The sequence below is a fragment of the Neopelma chrysocephalum genome, unplaced genomic scaffold (assembly GCF_003984885.1).
Source record: "Neopelma chrysocephalum unplaced genomic scaffold, ASM398488v2 Primary Assembly neopelma1_325, whole genome shotgun sequence".
In the NCBI taxonomy this organism is placed as follows: domain Eukaryota; kingdom Metazoa; phylum Chordata; class Aves; order Passeriformes; family Pipridae; genus Neopelma; species Neopelma chrysocephalum.
This window is the reverse complement of record NW_020897988.1, coordinates 131,058-153,447: the sequence shown is the minus strand read 5'-3', so window position 1 is coordinate 153,447 and position 22,390 is coordinate 131,058. Positions and strand designations below refer to the sequence as shown.

At 57.4% G+C, this 22,390-nt stretch overlaps 3 protein-coding genes across 3 annotated transcripts in view; 2 read left to right on the top strand and 1 right to left on the bottom strand.

Moving 5' to 3' along the window:
* S100A11 (S100 calcium binding protein A11) overlaps positions 1-788 on the top strand; it is a 2,062-nt gene extending 1,274 nt beyond the window's left edge. Inside the window, exons 2-3 of the mRNA XM_027705363.1 lie at positions 36-173; positions 515-788. Coding sequence (XP_027561164.1) covers positions 36-173; positions 515-667 — 291 coding nt within the window. The 3' untranslated portion in view covers positions 668-788. The remainder of the gene's footprint in view (positions 1-35; positions 174-514) is intronic.
* A 545-nt stretch (positions 789-1,333) lies between these two features.
* On the bottom strand, positions 1,334-21,611 carry COPA (coatomer protein complex subunit alpha). Its single transcript, XM_027705359.1, has 33 exons — positions 21,468-21,611; positions 20,345-20,458; positions 19,481-19,554; positions 19,015-19,095; positions 18,514-18,590; positions 17,913-18,022; positions 16,801-16,910; positions 16,412-16,511; positions 15,440-15,575; positions 15,259-15,341; positions 15,026-15,176; positions 14,483-14,549; positions 14,318-14,393; positions 12,498-12,580; positions 11,375-11,514; positions 10,457-10,542; positions 10,077-10,215; positions 9,763-9,925; positions 8,845-8,991; positions 7,993-8,182; positions 7,787-7,882; positions 7,304-7,392; positions 6,986-7,109; positions 6,408-6,497; positions 6,218-6,327; positions 5,991-6,068; positions 5,666-5,734; positions 5,339-5,475; positions 4,210-4,396; positions 4,020-4,130; positions 3,141-3,302; positions 2,837-3,031; positions 1,334-1,887 (listed from the first exon to the last, which is right to left on the bottom strand). The coding sequence occupies exons 1-33, from the start codon at positions 21,505-21,507 to the stop codon at positions 1,828-1,830; spliced, it is 3,675 nt and encodes a 1,224-aa protein (XP_027561160.1). The 5' UTR covers positions 21,508-21,611; the 3' UTR covers positions 1,334-1,827.
* NCSTN (nicastrin) overlaps positions 21,574-22,390 on the top strand; it is an 11,903-nt gene continuing 11,086 nt past the window's right edge. The window contains exon 1 of the mRNA XM_027705360.1: positions 21,574-21,759. Within this exon, the coding sequence (XP_027561161.1) occupies positions 21,684-21,759 (76 nt within the window). The 5' untranslated portion in view covers positions 21,574-21,683. The remainder of the gene's footprint in view (positions 21,760-22,390) is intronic.

The window sequence follows — 22,390 nt, the reverse complement described above, 5'->3', positions numbered from 1 at the left end:
ATCCGGATCTCCCAACCCTGCCCTGGTCCCCGCAGCCCACGGAGACGGAGCGCTGCATCGAGTCCCTGCTGGCCGTGTTCCAGCGCTACGCCGGCCGGGAGGGGGACAACTGCACCCTGTCCAAGCGGGAATTCCTGGCCTTCATGAACACCGAGCTGGCCGCCTTCACAAAGGTGAGTAATCCTGCTCAGGGAAAGCGGATCCAGCTCGCCCCGAGGAGCTGGGGGTGTCCCCGTCCCCCTGGAATCATCCGAGGTGGGATGAGGTTCGGATCCAGCTCATCCCGAGGAGCTGGGGGTGTCCCCGTCCCCCTGGAATCATCCAGGGTGGGATGAGGTTTGGAGGAGCAACCTGGTCTGGGGGAAGGTGTCCCTGCTGAGCTTTGAGGTCCCTCCCAACCCGACCCATCCCAGGATTCCAGGGGATTCCAGGAGCTCACCGGCTGCAGTTCCATACCTGGGTTTGGGGGGTCCAGCCCCGTGGCAGAGGGTCTCCATTCCCGGCTCTCCTGCAGAACCAGAAGGATCCGGGGGTCGTGGACAGGATGATGAAGAAGCTGGACCTGAACAGCGACGGGCAGCTGGACTTCCAGGAGTTCCTGAACCTCATCGGGGGCATCGCCGTGGCCTGTCACAACAGCCTGGTGGTGAAGGCCCCCGGCCCTTAGGGGGGCCCTGGGGGGCCACAACTCCCCCTCCACTGTGAACATTCCCAGGAACAACTGGAAGCACCAAGACGGAGTCATCCCCTTTCCTTCCTTCCTCCCTTTTTATGGATAAAATAAAAGGTTTAATATCCGAGTGTAAGGGTTTGTTTTTCAGCACCAGGAAAACAGCCCCAGGGGGAGCAGGATCCCAGAATCCCTGAGGTTGGAAAAGACCTCCAAGAGCATCCAGTCCCCCCTGTGCCCCATCCCCACCTTGGCACTCAGTGCCACATCCAGTCCTTCCCTGGGCACCTCCAGGGCTGGGCACTCCCCCACATCCCTGGGCAACCCCTGCCAAGGCCTGAACACCCTTTCCATGGGGAAATTCCTCCTCATGGCCAACCTGACCCTCCCCTGGCACAGCTTGAGGCCGTTTCCCCTCCTCCTGTCCCTTGTTCCCTGGGAATTCCAGAGCCAGAAGGTCCCCCCTGAGCCTCCTTTTCTCCGGGATGAGCCCCCCCAGCTCCCTCAGGACTTCTCCAGACCCTTCTCCTGCTCCAGCCCCACCTTCTGGAAACTTCTCAACCCTCCAAGCACTCCAAGGAGGGGGGGGGGAAGGTGGGAAGAGGAAATTCAGTGTCACCTCCTGCGTCTCGCTAAAACCAACTGAGCCACAGAACTGGAAGATCAAGGTGGTTTAATTACTTTATTCATGAGTGAAGCTGATTAGTTTGAGAAATGTTACCAGGACAACAAAACAAAGAGTCACCACGAGCACAAACGTTGAGCCAGTGCCATTTCCAAGGGGGGAGAACTGCCCTGGAGTTGGGATGGATCCGGTTCCCGACAGCGCCACATTCCCAGAGCCATTCCCGGCTCTTCCAAGCAATTCTCTCAGGACCTAAAGGGTGACAGAGGCAGCTGCTGCCTCTGGAGCAGCTTCCAAGGTGCTCTGTGGTAACCAGGGCTCGGCAGAGCCGCCCTTTCCCCTCTGGAAAAGATTTGCTGCAGGACAAGGGTCCAGGAAAACTGGTCTGGTCCTACTGCTTGGAAGCAGAGTCGCACTACAGCATTCCTGGGGAGGAGAGATCAAGTGGGACAGCACAGGCAAGGCTATGGGGGAGAGATGAGGCTACAGGTGGGGATGTGGGAGTGGAATTTGCCCTCCCAGCCAAGAATTCCTAACGGAACTGCAGGGGGCTGACGCGCAGCCCGATGACGTCCTTGCCGATCTCCGTCACCTGAGGGACAGAAGGAGATGATTCATGGACAAAAGCAGCTCCAAATCCCAACCCTCTGTGCAGCCCTTGGAGCCTCAGCTGCTCTGGGAGAACAGAATCCCAGCTGGGGCTGGAAGGGACCTCTGGAGATCACCCAGAGCAGGTGACACAGGGACACGTCCAGGTGGGCTTGGAATGTCCCCACACCCTCCCAGGGCAGCTGTTCCAGGGCTCTCCCACCCTCAGGCTGATCTGGAACTTCCTGTGGTTCAGTTTAAGGCCATCACTCCTCGTCCTGGGCACCACTGGGAAGAGTCTGGGACCATCTGACACCCCTTGGAGACGTTTGAATGGATGGATGAGATCCCCTCTCACAGGAGGAGTTTGTAGGGATATCTGAGATGTTTGTAAGGATGGATGAGATCCCATCTCAGATGAGAGATTTGTAGGGATATTTGAGATATTTGAATGGATGGATGAGATCCCACCTCAAATGAGAGATTTGTAGGGATATTTGAGATATTTGAATGGATGGATGAGATCCCACCTCAAATGAGAGATTTGTAGGGATATTTGAGATGTCTGTAAGGGTGGATGAGATCCCACCTCAGTGAGGGGTTTCTGGGGATATCTGAGGTATTTGTATGAATGGATGAGATCCCCTCTCAGTCTTCTCTCCTCCAGACTAACCAGGCCCAGCTCCCACAGTCCCTCCTCATCAGGGAGATGCTCCAGACCCCAAATCCCCTCTGAACACACACACAGCCCATCACCACGAGCTCATCCCCAAACTCGGGCACCGTTTCAACCTCAGGGTCCTCACAAACCCCCCAAACTCTTCTCCCTCCTCACAAACCCCCCAAACTCTTCTCTCCCACACGCCAAGACCTCTGACACGACACCACCACCCCCCAGTCAGCCCAGGAGGAGCCGTGGAAGGGAATTCCCAAGGGATGGGGGACGCCCTCACCGTGGTGACGCGGCAGATCTGCCCGTGGAACTCGGGGCAGTAGCAGGCCCCGCTCAGGGGACACTTCTCCACGGGTTTGCCACGGTAGATGGGTCTGTAGGAGGCAGCACAGATGTCAAAGGGGTTGTGCATGTCATAGTTGAGCTGGTAGGTGTCCGTGGGGTTCTTCTCACACGCCGACAGGATCTTGCGCGTCTGCGAAAAAACAGCGGCCGCGGTGAACGGAGGGGGGAAGGCACCAGGAGACCCCAAAAACGGGGTCTGTCCCACCTGGGGCTTCCACCTGAGCACCTCCCAGATGTACCTGCTGGGCCACCTCGGGCTTGGGGCCCAGCTCCAGCAGCCTCCGGGCAAAAGTGGCCGCGGTCTTGAAGTTCTTGAGCTTGAAGAAGAGGTTGAGGGCGGTTCGGAGCACCAGGATCATGTGCACGGGCTGCAGGTTGGAGTGGGTGAAGTAGGCGGCCATCTGCAGGAGGGAGCAGGGAAAACAGGGATGCAAACACTGCATGGGACAAATGGGAATAACTGGAAGTGCTGCAAGGAACCCGTCCTGGTTGGGGAAGGAGGGAAAACAGGGATACAACCACTGGCATGGGACAAACAGGGATACAACCACTGCCAGGGAAAGAGGGAAAACAGGGATCCAATCACTGCATGGGACAAACAGGGATACAACCACTGCCAGGAGTGGGGAGGACTGAAGTGCTGCAAGGAACCCGTGCCTGCCAGGGAAAGAGGGAAAGTAGGGATCCAACCACTGCATGGGACAAATGGGGATGACTGGAAGTGCTGCAAGGAACCATTCCCTGCTGGGGAAGGAGGGAAAGTAGGGATACAACCACTGCCAGCAGTGGGGAGGACTGGAAGTGCTGCAAGGAACCCGTCCCTGCCAGGGAAGGAGGGAAAACAGGGATCCAACCACTCCAGGGGACAAACAGGGATACAATCCCTGCCAGGCACGAGGATGACTGGAAGTGCTGCAAGGAACCATTCCTTTCAGGAGAAGGAGGGAAAACAGGGATACAATCCCTGCCGGGCATGGGGATAACTGGAAGTGCTGCAGGGAACCTGTCCCCCCAACACAACCCCTGCTTCAAAGGTGGAAAGGGCAGAATTCCAGACTCCTGCTCCCCTTTATAGCCCCCCTGTGAGGGCACACCCAGGCAGGGAAGGAATCCTGCACCTCACAAATCCGCTTCTGCTGCTCCAGGGTCTCCTTGGGCAGCTTCTTGCGCTCGATCTCCATGGAGAGCCCCACGATGTATTCCCGGCAAATGGCGATGAGCTGCTGGGCCTTTGGGGAGAGGGAAGGGGTCAGGAGTGGCCTCCTGGCCCACCATGGACACGGGGAGAGGGGGTGGTCTGTCCCTCACCTCGGCGATCTCCTGCTTGTTGTCCACCACCAGCAAGGGGACGCTGAGCAGGATGGAGCGGAACTTCTCCACGGCCTCCTCGAACTTGCCGGCGGTGGTGAGCTGGTAGCAGAGCTGCAGCCGCTGGATCAGGTCGTTGAGCTTCAGCCCCACGGCGGGGAGGGCGTTTTTCAGGCCGGCTTCTTTCCTGGGGACACCACAGAGAGGTTGGGGACACAAGTGGGGTCACCACGAGGCCGAGCGGGAACGCGCCGACCGCGACTCGTCCCCGGTTTTCACGGGATCACTGAGGTTGGAAAAGCCCTCCAAGGTCACCGAGTCCACCCTGTGCCCCATCCCCACCTCGGCCCCCCCAGCCCAGAGCGCTCAGTGCCACGGCCAGGCCTTCCCTGGACACCTCCAGGGAGGATTGTGCCAGAATTCCCAGCCTGCACCAATGTGGAGAGAGCTGGGAATTGTGTGTGTGGCAGAGTTGTGGAGGCAAAGATAAAACAGATCCAAAGCAGGTCACCAGTTTGCCCTGGGGAGGCCCCACCTTGGGTGCTGCGTCCAGGGCTGGGGCTCTCAGGGCAGGAGAGACATGGAGGGGCTGGAGAGTGTCCAGAGAAGGGAAAGGGGCTGGAGCAGCAGGAGAAGGGGCTGGAGAACTCCTGAGGGAGCTGGGGGGGCTCAGCCCGGAGAAAAGGAGGCTCAGGGGGGACCTTCTGGCTCTGGAATTCCCTGACAGGAGGGGGGAGCCAGGGGGGAATCGGGCTCTGCTCCCAGGGAACAAGGGACAGGAGGAGGGGGAACGGCCTCAAGCTGTGCCAGGGCAGGGTCAGGTTGGACATCAGGAGGAATTTCCCCATGGAAAGGGTGTTGAGGCCTTGGCAGGGGCTGCCCAGGGAGGTGGGGGAGTGCCCAGCCCTGGAGGTGCCCAGGGCAGGCCTGGCTGTGGCACTGAGTGCCAAGGTGGGGATGGGGCACAGGGGGGACTCTCAGAAATCTTTTCCAACCTCACCAACTCCATGATTTTTCTACAGCGGCTCCCAGGCCAGGCTGGAAAAACCAACCCGTGGCTCCCATTGCCCAGGATCTGGGAGGTCCCTGGCACAGGGGAGGGGGCACAGAGGGGCTGCCCAGTGCTCACCAGTTGCGGTGTGGGAACCCGTACATGGCGGGCAGGCTCGGCAGCGCCTGGTAGGTCGTCCTGCCCCGGGTAAAGGTCTGCAGGAACAGCTGCTTGTAGGGCCCAAAGTTGGTCACTCCCACCTGGTCATGGAGCAGCTGGAAGGGGACACATGGATGAGCTGAGGGAAAGCTGGCACAGGCACCACCGAGGCTTCACCACAGCTCGTGTCACACCCAGACAGAACCAGGCACAAAACGAGGCACAAAAGGGAACAAAACGAAGCTTCAGGTGGATCGGGGAGGAGAAAGGGCACAGTTTATCCCTAGAAAGCCCACAGGGACTTACTCTCATTGCTGTCTCAAAGGAGCCTGCCAGGATGTGGTCAACAGGCAGCTGGGAATTGTTGCACCACACCTGCAAGAAGGGAAGGGAAACACGTGGAAGAGCAATTCCATGCCCTGCCCTCACCACCCCTCAAAAACTGGGCCCTGCCCTCACCACCCCTCAAAAACTGGGCCCTGCCCTCACCACCCCTCATAATTTGGCCCTGCCCTCACCACCCCTCAGAGTCCCCATAATGAAGTTCCCCACATTGTGCTCACAAGGATTGAACCCCCAAAAACACAGAGAATTTCTGGGAAAGGCAACCCAAGAGCTGCTTTGGCATTACCTGAGCTGGGCTGGTGCCCTTGGTGGGAGGCACAAAGAATCCATCCTCTGCTGCTCCTGCTGGACCAGCGGGAACATCCTGGGGGAAGGCACAGAGCAGGGATTAGTGGGGACCTTTCTGGAATCAGAGCTGTGGGGACCAGGCCTGAAGAAGCCCAGGACACACTTCCCCCACCTCCCTCACCAGCTGCCAGTGCCCTCCCAAGGAACCACCAAGGAGCCTCCTACCAGCTCAGGGGGAAGATCCAAATCTTCTTCCACTTCCCATCCACCTCCTTCTTCCTGCCCTTTCCCCAGACCTTCCTCTCCAAAGCCCTCTCCAGCATCCACAAAACCATCTGGAAAGGAGGGGGAAAGGTCAGAGCCCTGACACAGGCACACAGAGGCTTTTCCAAGGAAAGCTCTTGGATCCACCCACCTTCATCCAGCTGCAGCTCTGCATCCTCCCCCCAGCCCTCGGTGCCCACGGTGTCGATGTCGATGTCAGCAGCCAAAGCACCTCCTTTGCCTAAAGAAAGGGGCAGGAGCCTCCATCAACTCATCCCTCAGGTGTTAAACAAAGAATTCCAGGAGGGCAGCACCATCCCCTCCAGTGGGCCAGTCCCAGCTTGGGCTGAAAGGCTGAAGATTTCACACAATCCCAGAATCATCTGGGTGGGAAAAGATCTCCAAGATTATCCAGTCCAGCCTGGGCCCCATCCCCACCTTGGCACTCAGTGCCATGGCCAGGCCTTCCTTGGACACCTCCAGGACTGGGGACTCCAAACCTCCCTGGGCAGCCCCTGCCAAGGCCTCAACACCCTTTCCATGGGGAAATTCCTCCTGATGTCCAACCTGAGCCTCCCCTGGCACAGCTTGAGGCTGTTTCCCTCTTCCTGTCCCTTGTTCCCTGGGAGCAGAGCCCAACCCCTTCCCGGCTCCAACCTCCTGCCAGGGAATTCCAGAGCCAGAAGGTCCCCCGTGAGCTTTCCAAGTTCTCCAAGGCCAAAGCCACACCTTTGCTAGCAATTGTCCCCTCGAAGAAGCCCTTGGAGACAGTCAGCAGTGGCCAGTTGGTGTCCAGAGGCATGACAGGAGCCGGAGGCTGCAGCAGCTTCGCGTTGGGATCGATGTCTGGGATCTGAGCAGGAAACAGGCAAAGCCACCTCAGGAAAATCCCCTCCTGTGACCTGATGTGGAGATGGTTCCCCCCTCCCAGCCTGTCCCTCTGCCCCCAGGTCCCACTGTCACCCTCCTGCCCAGCTCCAGAGCTCTCCAGGAGCTGGGGGACAAGGTGGGGATGAGGCACAGGGGGGACTTGATCAGCTCACGAACCGTTTCCTTCTCGGGATCAAAGGTCTCCTTCAGGCTCTCAGCTTCCTCATCCAGACCGTGAGTGGCAGCTGTGAGATAGGCCAGGGACTCTGGAATTAGACACAGGGAATCCTTTGGGTTGGAAAAGACCTCTAAGATCATCAAGTCCAACCTCTGACTCCTTTGATTTCCACCCTGGAAATGTGAGCACGTGTCCTCTGTCACCCAGAGACGTCCCACAGCAGCACACAGGGACACAAAGTGGGGATCAGCAGGACACCAAGGGGTGGAATCACACCCCTAAGGTGTCCCTGGATTTGGGAGTGATCACTGGAACAAGGTCTGCAGTTGATTCAGGTCTCAGAGATGCTGCTCCAGCTTTTCTGCTCACCCAATTCAGCTCCTCAGGTGAGGGATCGTTCTGAGCCACCTCCAGAATTTACTGTTCATCCCAAAAGCTTCTCCCCGGCCCACAGGGACAGGTTTGAGCCCGGAATTACTCACTTTGCCCACAGTTCTTCAGGATCCTCACTCTCTCTGCCACGTCCCCCAGGTACAAGGCGTTCTGGTAGTGCCCACTCATGTCCTTGCGGATCTCGGCTACACCAAGAGCAAAAAGCCACAGTAACTCTGCTGCTCTTGGCCCTGCACCACGATTCCCTCTGGGAATCTGCTCCTGGGACCTCCTCTGCCACCCCCCTGGCACTCACCAATCTTCATCATCTTCCTCAGCTTCTCCAGGTTGCCTGTGATGAGGTAGAGGAAGGAGAGCCTGTCGAAGTTCTTGGTGCGCTGGTAGCACATCTCCACGATCTGGTGGTTCCCCTGCAGCAAGGCCACCTCCCCCAGCTTCTCCCAGCAGTTCTTGTCATCCAGGGCTTTGGCTGCTTCCAGGGCAATCTAAGGGCAGAGCTGACACGGTCACCGAGGCCTGGCAGGGCGGAGTTTCCCCTGCAGGCTTCTGGTGATCACAAGGATCACTGCCTGAATCACAGCCCAGCACCTCAACCCTCAAACTTCTTCTTCCTGCACCTCATCCCCAGCTCCACCACCCTCAGCTTCTTCCTGCACCTCATCCCCAGCTCTACCACCCTCAAACTTCTTCCTGCACCTCATCCCCAGCTCTACCACCCTCAGCTTCTTCTTCCTGCACCTCATCCCCAGCTCCACCACCCTCAATTTCCTCTTCCTGCACCTCATCCCCAGCTCCACCACCCTCAACTTCTCCTTCCTGCACCTCATCCCCAGCTCTACCACCCTCAGCTTCTTCTTCTGCACCTCATCCCCAGCTCTACCACCCTCAAATTCTCCTTCCTGCACCTCAACCCTCAAACTTCTTCTTCCTGCACCTCATCCCCAGCTCCACCACCCTCAGCTTCTTCTTCCTGCACTTCATCCCCAGCTCTACCACCCTCAATTTGTTCTTCCTGCACCTCATCCCCAGCTCTACCACCCTCAATTCTTCTCCCCCAGGCTCCCCCTGCCCCTGCACACGGTGAGGGTTGGCACTGATGCCCCCAGGCTGTGCCTTTCCCCCCCAGCCCCACCGACCACCCGCTGACCTCGATGTTTCCACACTCCAGGGCCAGGCTGAAACGGGTCTTCTCGTCCTTGACGAAGTGCAGGGCCACCTCTGGGTAGCCCTTCTTCTGCAGGTAGGCAATGATGGACTGGCCCACCAGCTTGGCATTCCTCACCATGTGCAGAACCTGCCCAGGAACGGCCACGTGAGCTCCTTCCCTTTGTCCTCGGGTTTGGGGGAGTGACAGGACAAAGGGAGGATGGATACTGGGAAGAAAGGTCGTCCCAATATCCAACCCAGGGACATCTCCCACCAGCCCAGGTTGCTCCAGCCTGGCCTTGGATGCTTCCAGGGATGGAGCAGCCACAGCTTCTCTGGGAAACCTGTGCCAGGGCCTCCCCACCCTCCCAGGGAAGGATTTACTGGGAAGATTTGCCCTGTGGTCTATTCCCAGCAGCAGTTCTGGGAAGAACATCTCTCTGTCCTTCCCTCACACTGTTCCCTTTGCTCTGCCTTTTCCCTGAGAGTCCATCCCGTGCTGATCCTGGTTTTGGGGTGACCCTTCTCCATTCACAGATGCTCAATCCCTGGAAACTCCTCATATCAACACCTTTAAAATTCCCATTCCTTTCCCCCCCTTCCCTCCACCTTTATATTTTACACCCTGGTTTGCGAGTTCCAGCTTCCAAGCAGGAATGCTTTCATCAGGAATCGGAGTGACAGACAAAGGGGGAACGACAGAGGGGAAATTCAGGTCGGATATTGGGAAGAAATTCCCTCCTGGGAGGGTGGGGGAGGCCCTGGCACAGGTTGCCCAGAGAAGCTTTGGCTGGGAGTGTCCAAGGCCAGGTCGGAGCAACCTGGGCTGGTGGGAGGGTGGCAGGGGGTGGAACTGGATGATCTTTAAGGTCCTTCCAGCCCAACCATCCCACGATCCCGTGACCCTGAGCCCCCTCACCTCATCATACTTCCTGTTGATGAGCGCCAGCTTGAACTTGAACTCGGTGGGGTCGATGGTGAGGACGCGGGGCCGGCACTCCCTGTCCAGGCAGTACACGTTGTTCCCCTTCACCCTCGTCACGTAGATGGGCAGGTCCAGGGTGCGGATGATCCCGTGGTCCCTGTGCCAGCACAGCACCCCCTGTGAGCTCCAGGCCAACCCAAACCCCTCTGCAGGGCCGTGTTCTCCACCTCCAGCACCGTGTGGGTTGGTTCAGCCTGTGCTGGGTGAGGACGTGGGGCTGGAAATGGGGCTCGTGGCCCCGGGCTCACCCCGTGGTCACGGCGTATTTGATGTGGTTGCTGGTGGTGTAGATGAACACCCCGCTCTCGTCCCAGGCCCCGCTCTTGACCCGGATGTTCTCGTGGATGTTGCAGAGGGATTCCAGCTTCCTGTTGCAGATCATGATGGCTGGAGAGGGAAGGGAAAGGAAAGTCAGGCTGGGGAAACCCTACGGCTGAATTGTAGGGTCGTGGGACGGTTCGGGCTGGAAGGACCTCGAAGATCATCCAGTTGTGTGAAGGGATAAAATGGCAGGGCCTGCACTGCCAGTGCCTTCAGCTGCACCTTCACAGCTCATCCAAAGGGGCTGATCCCAGCCAAGGAAGGGGTCAGAGTGCCAAAGGATGCGGGTGAAACACGGATCACTCACCGTGCTTGGCCAGCAGGGCCACGTGGGACATGTCGGCCGACCAGATCACGTACTTCACCTTGGAGATCTTCACCGAGGCCAGAGTCCTGGGGGGGGGACAGCAGGGCCATCAGGAGGGGAACACAAACACCCCAGCAAGCTCTGCACAAGAACCCCCAGTGCCCAAGAGCCTGGACCCAACTTCGGATGCTCCAAAGCTGCTTTTCCCCCGTTCCGGAGCTACAAAATCCCAAGGCAGGACTGGGGGTTTCTGCAGCAAAACAAACCTTTCTCCACATCTGAGCAACAACAAATGTGTTGGAGGGACAACTGACTTCCAACCCCAGGTTTCTGAGAGGCTTTAGGGACAGAAGGAGGGGAATTAGGGATCGTTTGCATCGTTGGATTCCCTCATCGCTTTCCCAACAAGGCATAAAAATAGGGGAAGAGGCAAATTCTGGGATACAATCAATCCACAATTTATCTGCAGATAACCCAGAACCTTCTGAAGCCTCCAAAGACGGCCAAAAGCACCAACTCTGTGCCTGTTGTGGCCAGGGCTCGTCCAGCAGCACAAACACACCGAGACACAAAACCTGAGGACACGAATCCAAACGAGCTGAGCTTGATTGAGTTTGGGCTTTCTGATGCCTCTCCCCTTTCCCAACACCCCATCCTGCAGTCCCAGGCTTTCCAAACATCTCCCTGTGATCCGTGGCACGGTGCCTGTGGCATAAATCACTCCTTGGCTGTGTTTGCTCTGCTCTTCCTGAACAGTTGTTGGCCGTGGTTTGGATCAGCCCGACGCAGCTGAGGCTGAATTCTGAGGGCATTAATAGCCACCACTCGTCCCCCGGGGGCTTAAAACTGCAGGATTAGGATATTAAAGCTCAAAACTGCAGGATTAGGGTGTGGAAGCTCCTCCCAGCAGGGTCTCACCGTTTCTGCTGCACGTCGAAGAGGGTGATGGAGTCGGTGTCTCTCAGCAGAAGGTTCCCGGTGCCAGCGTAGAAAATCTCATCACAGTTGGGCACCTGCACCTTCTTGGTGATCTCATTCTTCAGGTTTTTGATGAGGATCTGCCAGTGGATGAGAGGAAATTTTAATGACATGGGAGATTTCACAATGGAATTCAGGATTACTGGGGAGAGCTCAAGATGTTTCTTCCCCGTCATATAAATTTTACCAGGGTTGTGTTTCCATGACTGTCTTTTCCCCCTCCTTTCTCCCACTGCACTCCAGTGCAAATAAAGAGCTTTATTAAAAATCTAACCTGCATTTTTCACAGAATCCCAGAATCCCTGAGGTTGGAAAAGCCCTCCCAGGTCACTGAGTCCCCTCTGTGCCCCATCCCCACCTTGGCCCCCAGCCCAGAGCACTCAGTGCCACATCCACTCCTTCCCTGGGCACCTCCAGGGCTGGGCACTCCCCCACCTCCCTGGGCAGCCCCTGCCAAGGCCTCAACACCCTTTCCATGGGGAAATTCCTCCTGATGTCCAACCTGAGCCTCCCCTGGCACAGCCTGAGGCCGTTTCCCCTCCTCCTGTCCCTTGTTCCCTGGGAGCAGAGCCCGACCCCCCCAGCTCCCTCCTTCCAGGGAATTCCAGAGCCAGGTCCCCCCTGAGCCTCCTTTCCTCCAGGATGAGCCCCCCCAGCTCCCTCAGGACTTCTCCAGACCCTTCCCCAGCTCCGTTCCCTTCTCTGGACACTCTCCAGCCCCTCAATGTCTCTCTTGCCCTGAGGGTCCCAGCCCTGGACACAGCACTCAAGGTGTCCCTCCCCAGTGCAATTTTCACTGTTTTCCCTTTCCTTTCCAGCTGTTGGGAGTGCCCTGGGTGGCTTCCCAGCCCTGCTTTGGATGGATTTCACTCCTGAACTCACCTGCTGCAGCTCAGCTTCACCGCCCAGGAGTTCAACAACATTCCCACTCCTCCCATTTCTCCCGTGTGTGTCTGACAGCACTTGGCCGCTCTGCTCCACTAATCCCGTTATCCCAACCTCCCTGTTTTCCACCAGCACCCTTCCCAAGCCCCACCCTCCTCGTCAGGAGCTGAGCCCTCACCGAGTGCATCCGGTCGAGGACGGCGAAGCGGTTCCGAGCCACCCACACGGCCGTGAGCCCCGAGGAGCGCTTCCCTTCGGGAGCTGGGGGTGGAAAACACAGCCAGGGAGGGGGTTAAACCTCTGCCAGGGGGTGAAACCTCTGCCAGGCTCTCCCTGCAGCACCAGCAGCAGCCCCACACGGGCTCTTCCCAGCCCGTCCCGGCCGCTGGAGCCGCTTCCGACCGACTCCTGTTCCACCCGAGGTTGTTCCCGGGAGTTGTTCCCTGTCCAGTGCCACCCTGCCCTGGGCAGGGACACCTCCCATGCTCCAACCTGGCCTTGGACACTCCCAGGGATGGGGCAGCCATGGAATAACCTGTGCCAGGGCCTCCCCACCCTCACAGGGAAGGATTTATTCCCAATATCCATCCAAACCTCCTCTCTGTCACTGAACCCACCCCCTTGTCCTGCCACTCCAGGCCCTTGTCCAAAGTCTCTCCCCACATTCCTTGGAGCCCCTTCGGGTCCTGGAAGGCCACAATCAGGTCACCCCAAGCTGAACAATCCCAATTTTCCCAGCCTTTCCTCCCGGCAGAGCTGCTCCATCCTCTCCTCCATCCCTCTGCTCCCTCCTCTGCTCCATCCTCTGCTTCATCCCTCTGCTCCATCCTCTGCTCCCTCCCTCTGCTCCACCCTCTGCTCCATCCCTCTGCTCCCTCCCTCTGCTCCCTCCCTCTGCTCCATCCCTCTGCTCCATCCCTCTGCTCCATCCTCAGCTCCATCCTCTGCTCCCTCCCTCTGCTCCATCCTCTGCTCCATCCCTCTCTCAGCCCCTCTGGAATGGCTCCAGCAGCTCCAGGTGCTCCCTGGGCTGTTCCCCAGCTCTGCTGGGGGGTCTCAGCTGAGGGGGCTTTGGGGGATTTACCCCTGACTGTAGATATTCATCAGCCACTCAAATTTCTGGAAAATTAAATTTCGCATTTTCACGAGGCTGAGACATTTTCTCCTCTGCAAGATGAATGTCCCAGCCCCTCCTTTCAAGTGACACCAGCTGGGTGTCCCCAGACAAGTCAGGCTTTGAACATCTCCAATGAAATATCTGAAATACATTCAGCAATATTTCAGCTGTAAAAACTTCCCAAAATGCCATTTTTTCCCTTCCCTTTCTGAATCCACCTCTGACTGTGCCCAGCAGAGAAATATCCCCTTCACCAGCCCCTCAGGAACCAATAAATCTCTGCTTTCCAGCCCCACTCATCCATCACTCCCCCTCATTCCCAAATCTTTACTGCCCTGACGACAGAGGCAGGAGGGACCAGCTGGAGTTTCAGCTCCCAAATGGAATTCACACACAGTTATGAGGAAGAATGATTTGGGTTTTTTTTTTTATCCCTAAATCATGTTCTGACTTGTAAATTGCCCAAAAACTGATGTGGAATTTGCCGAGAGGAAAAAAATGACTCCTGGCACTGTCACTTTTACAGCCACTTTTCAGAGGATAAAACCTCTCAGAACAAACCAAACCTGGTGGAAATCCATCTCTGGCTGACAAGCCAGGAAACCTCCTGCTGCGTGGAAAGGGGGGAAAACGGAAAGTTCCTAATAACCAAATTATAAAATATAGATTTGGAGCAGTAAAAGTTCGGGATGAACATGAATTTTTCAAGTCAGGCTGGGGGTGATAGAGTGGGCAGGGAGCTGCCAAACGACATGTGCTGCAGGGACACTGGGAAAAACAGAGAGAGGAGGAGGGAAATGAGGGGTTTTTCTACACAAGACACACACACAGAGCTGGAGAGAGCAGGAGGGGACAGGGATAACCCCCCAGGGAACACCCACCATCCGGATTTTGGGAGTCAGCATCCTTGGGAATGGTGTAGAGGTCGTAAGTGCTGTTCTCCAAGTTGCTGGCTCTCTGCAGAGAGAGGGGGGAAAGCTCGTTTTGGGGCAGGATTTCAGGGAATCAGCATTTGAGGGCAGGTTTGTGCAGCAGGAGGGACTCACGGTGCACAGCAGGACGGCGTTCTCAGCAGGGTTGTAGGACATGTTGAACACGGGGAACTTGGAACCACTGAGGGAAAAAAAGGGAAACTCTGAGTGGAACAAAGACATCTTCTCATTAACGGCCTTTGTCTCCTGAATGGAGCAAAGAGCAGAAGAGCTCAGCAAAAAAATTGCCTCAGACCCCTCTGGAAACACCCCAAGACATCATCATCATCACCATCATCATCATTATCATCATCATCATCATGGCCAGGCTTCGTGAAAGAAGATTTGGGAAGGGCTCTACCCACCTTTGTTACAAACACCCCAAGAACATCAGCATTTAATGAACTAAAGAGCTGCCACTTCACTTGGAAACTTATAACCAGTTAACTGAAAAGATTTGATCTAAGCAGAGATAAAAACCCACCTAAAACCACTTTTTTTTTTAGGCTTTGTAAGTCCTTCAGAGGCACCTGAACACAACACTATGACCTGAGGGGCAACAAACACGGGACTGAGGATACTGGGACACCTCCTGGAAGAGGCTGAGCCACCTCTCACCTCCTCAGCTGCATGACAGCCACGTCCTTGGAGCTGTTGAAGTCCAGCTGGCGCAGGAAGCGATCCTTGACGTAGTAGAGCATGTTCCCGTGCACGGCATAGGCAGGACGCTCCCGCTCCAGCTTGAACACGATCATGCCCCCATCATGGCCTGGAAAAAACGTGGGAATTCATGGAAAGGAAAGCAAATCCTACCTGGATTTTCTCTGCCTTGAGGAGGAGGGGTTTTTTACCTGCAGCAAAGAGGTTGAGGTTGGGGTGAGCGGCCAACACCCAGAAGCGATCGTGGTCGCGCCGGAAGGTCTGGACGCCCGTCCTGCACGGAAAAACAAGGGGATTGAGGATAATTGAGGATAAAACTTTCCATCCTCTGGATCCAAAGCTTCCTGCTGGTGGTGGCCGAGCAGCACTGACCGTTTGGACATGTCCCACACCCGGATGCTCTTGTCCTCGGAGTTGCTGAGGATCAGCTCCTGGCGCGGGTGGAACACGGCGCACGACACGTTGTTGTAGTGACCCCGGCACGTGTCCACCTCCCAGGCCTTGGATTCTGACCAGAGGGGGGAAAGGAGGAGGAAAATCACTCTCAGACCTCCCTGAGCTGTCTCCAACCACCAGGCACTGCTAACCCACACAAACAGAGGGGTTGGGGGTTGTGTTATCTGGGGGGACTGAGCTGACAAAAGCACAAACGTTCCCTGTGGAGGCTCCTGGTTCTGGAATCTTCTCCCTTCCTCACTCCATCAGTGCATGTTCAGAACACTTCAGAGAGTCGAGTTGTTTCACTCCTACAAGCTTCTGCTCAGAATCCCAGGATAACTGAGGCTGGAAAAGCCCTCCCAGCACATCCACTTCATCCCCACCTTGGCCCCCAGCCCAGAGCACTCAGTGCCACATCCACTCCTTCCCTGGGCACCTCCAGGGCTGGGGACTCCCCCACCTCCCTGGGCAGCCCCTGCCAAGGCCTCAACACCCTTTCCAGGAGGAAATTCCTCCTGATGTCCAACCTGACCCTGCCCTGGCACAGCTTGAGGCCATTTCCCCTCCTCCTGTCCCTTGTTCCCTGGGAGCAGAGCCTGATCCCTCCTGCCTCCCCCCCTCCTGTCAGGGAATTCCAGAGCCAGAAGGTCCCCCCTGAGCCTCCTTTTCTCCAGGCTGAGCCCCCCCAGCTCCCTCAGGAGTTCTCCAGCCCCTTCTCCTGCTGCTCCAGCCCCTTTCCCTTCTCTGGACACGCCCCAGCCCCTCCACGTCTCTCCTGCCTGGAGTGGCCCAGCCCTGGACACCACACTCCATGTCCCCTCCCCGGTGTAAATCACCTCCAGGTTCAGCTCCAACCCAACCTGCAACTCAACCCAAGGCCCTTCTCCCCCCAGAGGATCCTCTCACCGTTCATCCTCCAGATCTTCACCTGCCGGTCGTCGGCCCCCGACACGATGAGGGGCATGGTGGGGTGGAAGGCAGCCCAGTTCACCCCCCTGTCGTGGCCCTGCAGGGGAAAAAGGAGCCACCTGAAGCCATTTGGGGACAGGAAGGAACAAGCAAAGGAAGGACAAAGCCACAAAGACTCGAGGCAGGTTTGCCACAGCAAGAGACGACTTTTGCCGACTCCATAATCCACAGGATTTTAATTATTGTATCATGAGAGGTCTGGTTTGAACTCTGCTTTCCTGATATTTTTAACTCTGGTTTCCTGATATTTTTCAGGGCTTTTGGAGGATCACAGAGGTTTCCTGACATGGATCTGCAGGTGCTGCCCACCCAGGCTGGGGCTGTACCTCCAGGACGTGCTTCACCACCGCGTCCGTCGTCCCGAACAGATCCACGCCCGTGATCCCCCTGACATCCGACTCCACGGCTCCAGGGGACAGGTTCTTCTTCCTCAGGCCTTGTGGAGCAAAGGGGAGAAGGAGGCAGCATTAGGGGAAGGAAAAATTTTATCACCACGGAGTCCCTGAGGTTGGAAAAGCCCTCCAGGATCATTGAGTCCACCCTTTATGTCTCTGACTTAACAACCCAAACGCTCTCCTGGGCTGTTGTCACACACATTCAGGTGAAAACCAGGAGCCCTCCTCATCCCTCACACCCTCTGCCGAGGGCAACAACAGTTCAGGGAGGAGGATTTTGGAATGTGACCTTTAAACTCATGGAACTGCTGCAAAAACTGCCACTGCCGCCAACAGTGCCCAGCACACCCGGAGCTCCAGGACGAGGATCATGGACACAACAGCACCAGGCAAAATGGGAAATAACTCTTCCCAGGGGACTGCTGGAGCCAGAGCAGAATCCTGATAAGGACATAAGTCATCCTGGAGAAAAACCCGTGGAGTGGGAGGACGTTTGGAATCCGTTCCTCGTCTCCCTGTCGGTTTTTCCCACACGCCAGAGTTGTTGTCCGAGCAGAGCGACAGCTGAGTCAATAATCCAGCACGTCCCTAAACCCCCTCACCACGGATCAGCCGAGGAAAAAAACAGCCCTGTACCATCTCCAAACCAATTTGGCAGCTGGAACTCTGCTGAGAGCGAGGTTTTTTGGGAGGATGGAGCAGCAGAGCTCGGTGGCAGAAGAGCTGTTAACGCTCCCCGCGCTGGCAGAGCCGAGGGGGGACAGGTTTTAAATATCCAGGATATCCTGTCCCCTGGATATCCTGGGTATTGACACAGCTGGCAGTGCCTGAGCCCGTGCCACCAGCACAGTGTGGCCAACCAAAACTGCCACAGGATCTAGAACAATCCATGCTCTGACACCACCAGTTAACATCGCCCTTATTCCCAGCTTTTCCTTCAGGGATATTTCATTCTGGCACCTTTTCTCCAGGATGAGCCCCCCCAGCTCCCTCAGGTTGACTCTCCAGACCCTTCCCACCCCTTGGCCCCCCTGGCAGCTCACCAGAGATATCCCAGACCCTCACGGTCTGATCCAGGCTGGCAGACACCACCAGGTCCTCCGAGGGGTGGAACTGGGCACACATCACGTAGTGGTTGTGCCCTGTCAGGACACTGCAGGAGAAAAGAGGGCAGGAAACGCCATTAAAACTGAAAATATATTAATAAACATCTCAATTTGCACCAACAGCAACAAGCTCAGGCTGGGGAAGGAGCAGGAAGAGCAGGATTGCCAAAAGCTGCCCTGTGTGGCTGAAGACATGGAATCATGGGATAAGTTGGAATGAGCCTTAAAGGTCATTGAGACCATGGGCAGGGACACCTTCCACTGTCCCAGGTTGCTCCAACCTGGCCTTGGACACTTCCAGGGATGGAGCAGCCATGGAATAACCCGTGCCAGGGCCTCTCCACCCTCACAGGGAACAATTCCTTCCCAATATCCAAACTGAATTTCCCCTCTTTCACTTTGAACCCTTTGCCCCTCGTCCTGATAAAGGATCCCTCTCCAACATCCCTTCTCCAGCAGGGATTGTTCTCCTTGAAAACCCCAAATCCCACCCCAAAACAGGCTGTTCTTTTTTTAAAAAGCAACCCCTTGGTCTCACCAGACACAGGTCCTGGACTGCCAGTTCCACACCCGGATGGTCTGGTCGTCGGAAGCGCTCAGGATCCAGGGATATTCCTAAAAAACCCAGAGGGTTCTGTGCACCAAGCAATCCACACCCCCAGCATTCCCTCCCCACGTGGGATTTTCCAACCATCCCCAGGAATCCCTGAATCCTTAAGGTTGGAAAAGGCTTCCAAGCTCATCCAGTCCAACCTGTGACCCACCTTGTCACCAAGTGCCACATCCAACCATTCCTTGGACACCTCCAGGGATGGGGCAGCCAAAGTTCCTCTGGGCAACCTGTGCCAGGGCCTCCCCACCCTCCCAGGGAAGGATTTCTCCCCAGTATCCCATCTAAACCTCCTCCCTGTCCCCTGGAAGCCATTCCCCCTTATCCTGGCACTCCAGGCCCTCGGGAATTCCCTCTCCATCCTCCTTCAGCACCGAATCCAGCCCAGGGAAGGATTCCCTGTCCCACTCAGGGAGCAGGAGGACTCACATGGTGGAAGAAGGTGGTCCTGATGTAATCCAGGTGCCCCAGCAGGGTGAAGAGGCAGCGGCGCAGTTTGTAATTCCAGACCTGGAATCACAGAATCGTGGGATATCCTGAGCTGGAAGGATCCTCCAACTCCAACCCCACAACACAGGAGCAGAAGGATGACAGTCCCACCTCCTCCTGGGATTTTTTTCTCTGCATTCCCACATCTCAGCTCAATTTTTCATCTTAAAAGTTGCTTTTAATTCAAGTTACAGCAAGACTTACTCTCACCTCCCTGAAACAGGCGAATCACGATTCCCAAACTTTATTTCCCTCCCCCCCCACACCCTTTATCACCTTTTCCTACAACATTCTGAGCTGGAAGGGACCCACAAGGATCATCCAAGTCCAACCAGTTCCTTTGCCCCTTCCCTTCCCTGGGTGGCACCTTTTAGAGACCAAGAGCCCCAAAAAGGAAATATTTTACCTTTATTTTGTAATCGTCGCCTCCAGAAACAAACAGGGGCTGCTGTTTGTGGAAATCAATTCCCCGGACGGGTCCTGCAAATGGGAAAAGCAATGGGATGGTTGGAGCAATCCCTGCACCCCTCAGAGGCCACAGTTTGCCCTTCTCTTCCCTCCTGCTGCTGCTGCTGAGAAACCCAGAGCTTCAAAGCACCAGCAAAAAGTTGTGTGACAGCCTGAAATTCCATCCCTTTCATAGAATCTTGGAATATCCTGAGTTGGACGGGACCCACAAGGATCCAAGTGCAACCCCTGGCCCTGCACACACACCCCAACAATCCCATCATAGCCCTGAGAGCTTTGTCCAAACACTCTGGCAGGTTTGGGGTTGTGACCATGCCCAGGGAGCCTCTTCCAGTGCCAACCACCCTCTGAGGGAAGAACCTTTTCCCAATATCCAGCTGGGATATCCCCTGCCACGGCTCCAGATGCTCCTTCAGGTCCTTGTCGCAGCTCACACAGAGCAGAGGTGGGAGCTGCCCCCCTTGAGGAAGCTGCAGACCCCTGAGACCCACCCCTGAATTCGTTCCTTCCCACCAGGATGTTTCTGCAACCCACCCACCCCCAAATTCAATCCTTCCCACCAGGATGTTTCTGCAACCCACCACAGAGCCCCCAGATCCCTATTTTCAGCTTCATCTTCCCACCAGGAACAAACCTCCCGCCCCACTCCTTGTGTCTGCGGCGCCAGCAAACTGTCCACGGGGAAAACTGGGCTAATTCCCAGGGGCTCTGGGATCAGAGGCCTCAGGAACCTCCAGATCCTCCTCCTGCAACCCCAACACCCCTCCCCAAGCAGCTCCCACCCTCCTGCCACCCCACTGACCGTCGTGCTCGTCGAACTTGTCGATGAGGGTGCACATGCGATAGTCCCACAGCTGGATGACCCCATTGTGGAGGCTGGTGAGGATCCAGGGCCGCTTGGGGTGGAAGCTGAGCCCTGCGGAGACACACGGAGAGCTGAGGGACCAGGGGATGCCCAGGGGATGTCCAGGGGATGCCCAGGGGAGCTGCCTCCTGCCCCGCTCAGGGACCCCAGGGCTGGGTGGGATCTGGTGGTTCAGCCCCCCTTGATCCCCTGGCACTGGCACTGAATTATTGATGGGATTAATTAGAGAACCAGGGAATGGTTTGGGTTGGGAAGGACCTTAAAGATCATCCTGCCATGGGCAGGGACACCTTCCTTCCACCAGACCAGGCTGCTTCAACCTGGCCGTGAACGCTGCCAGGGATGGGGCAGCCACAAGGATGGATTTAGGTTGGAAAAGCCCTCCAAGGTCACCGAGTGCCCCCTGTGACCATCCCCACCTTGACACTCAGTGCCACAGCCAGTCCTTCCCTGGACACCTCCAGGGCTGGGGACTCCCCCACCTCCCTGGGCAGCCCCTGCCAAGGCCTCAACACCCTTTCCAGCAAGAAATTCCTCCTGATGTCCAACCTGACCCTCCCCTGGCACAGCTTGAGGCCGTTTCCCCTCCTCCTGTCCCTTGTTCCCTGGGAGCAGAGCCCGAATCCCCCCCGGCTCCAACCTCCTTCCAGGGAATTCCAGAGCCAGAAGGTCCCCCCTGAGCCTCCTTTTCTCCGGGATGAGCCCCCCCAGCTCCCTCGGGAGTTCTCCAGACCCTTCCCCGGACACGCTCCAGCCCCTCCGTGTCTCCCCTGGGCTGAGGGCCCAGTTTCAGACCCCGCACTCCCCGTTCCCTCCCCGGGCCGAGGGTCCATCCCGAACCCCGCACTCCCCGTTCCCTTCCCTGGGCTGAGGGCCCTGTTTCAGACCCCGCACTCCCCCTTCCCTCCCCTCCTTCCCCGCCCGCGCCGCCATCGCGGCCCCGCTCCCGCCCCGTCGACCCGACACGGCCCGTGTCCCACCCGCATTTTTATAACACGTACCATATATACATATATTATAAATATATATATAATATACATTCGACATCCAGCCCCGTTACCTTTCACCCGCGCCGACTTGGTCTCGAACTTGGTGAGCATCGCCCCGGCCCTGCCCCGGCCCAGCCCCGCGGCCGCCGCTCCACGTCAGCGCCCCGGAACCGCCTCGGCCGCGGCCGCTTCCCCTTCCCGCTCCACCCCCCGATCCCGGCGGAAAGGGAAGCGCCGGGAATCCCCGAGCGGAGGGGGCAGGGACAGGGCCCGGGAGCCGCCGGGGGATGGAGGCAGCGCCGGGCCGGGGCCGCGGCTCCCTCGGGCTCCGCTGGGCGCTGCTCGTGGCCGCGCTGGCGGCGGGTGAGGGGGGGAACCCGGGAAGGGGCCCTGTGGGAGCCGGGGAGGGGATCGGATTCACCCCTTCCCGAAAGTTTGGGATGCGGGGAGAGCCTGGGGTGTGTCCTCGGAGCTGGGGAGGGGCTCGGACCTTCACCCCCCCCGAAAGTTTGGAATAAGGGGAGAGCCTGGGGTGTCCCCTCGGAGCTGGGGAGGGGCTCAGATTCACCCCCCGACCCTTTTAGGTGTCCCCTCGGAGCTGGCGAGTGGCTCAGATTCACCCCCCCCGAAACTTTGGAATAAGGGGAGAGCCTGGGGTGTGCCCTCGGAGCTGGGGAGGGGCTCCTGTCCCCCCCCTCGACCCCTTTGGGTGTCCCCTGTGAGCTGGGGAGGGGCTCAGATTCACCCCCCCCCGAAACTTTGGGATAAGGGGAGAGCCTGGGGTGTCCCCTCGGAGCTGGGGAGGGGCTCCTGTGCCTCTTCTCGACCCCTTTAGGTGGCTCAGATTCACCCCCCCGACCCCTTTGGGTGTCCCCTCTGAACTGGGGACGGGCTCAGATTCACCCCCATGACCCTTTTGGGTGTCCCCTGTGAGCTGGGGTTGGGCTCAAATTCACCCCCCAAACCCCTTTGGGTGTCCCCTCTGAGCTGGGGA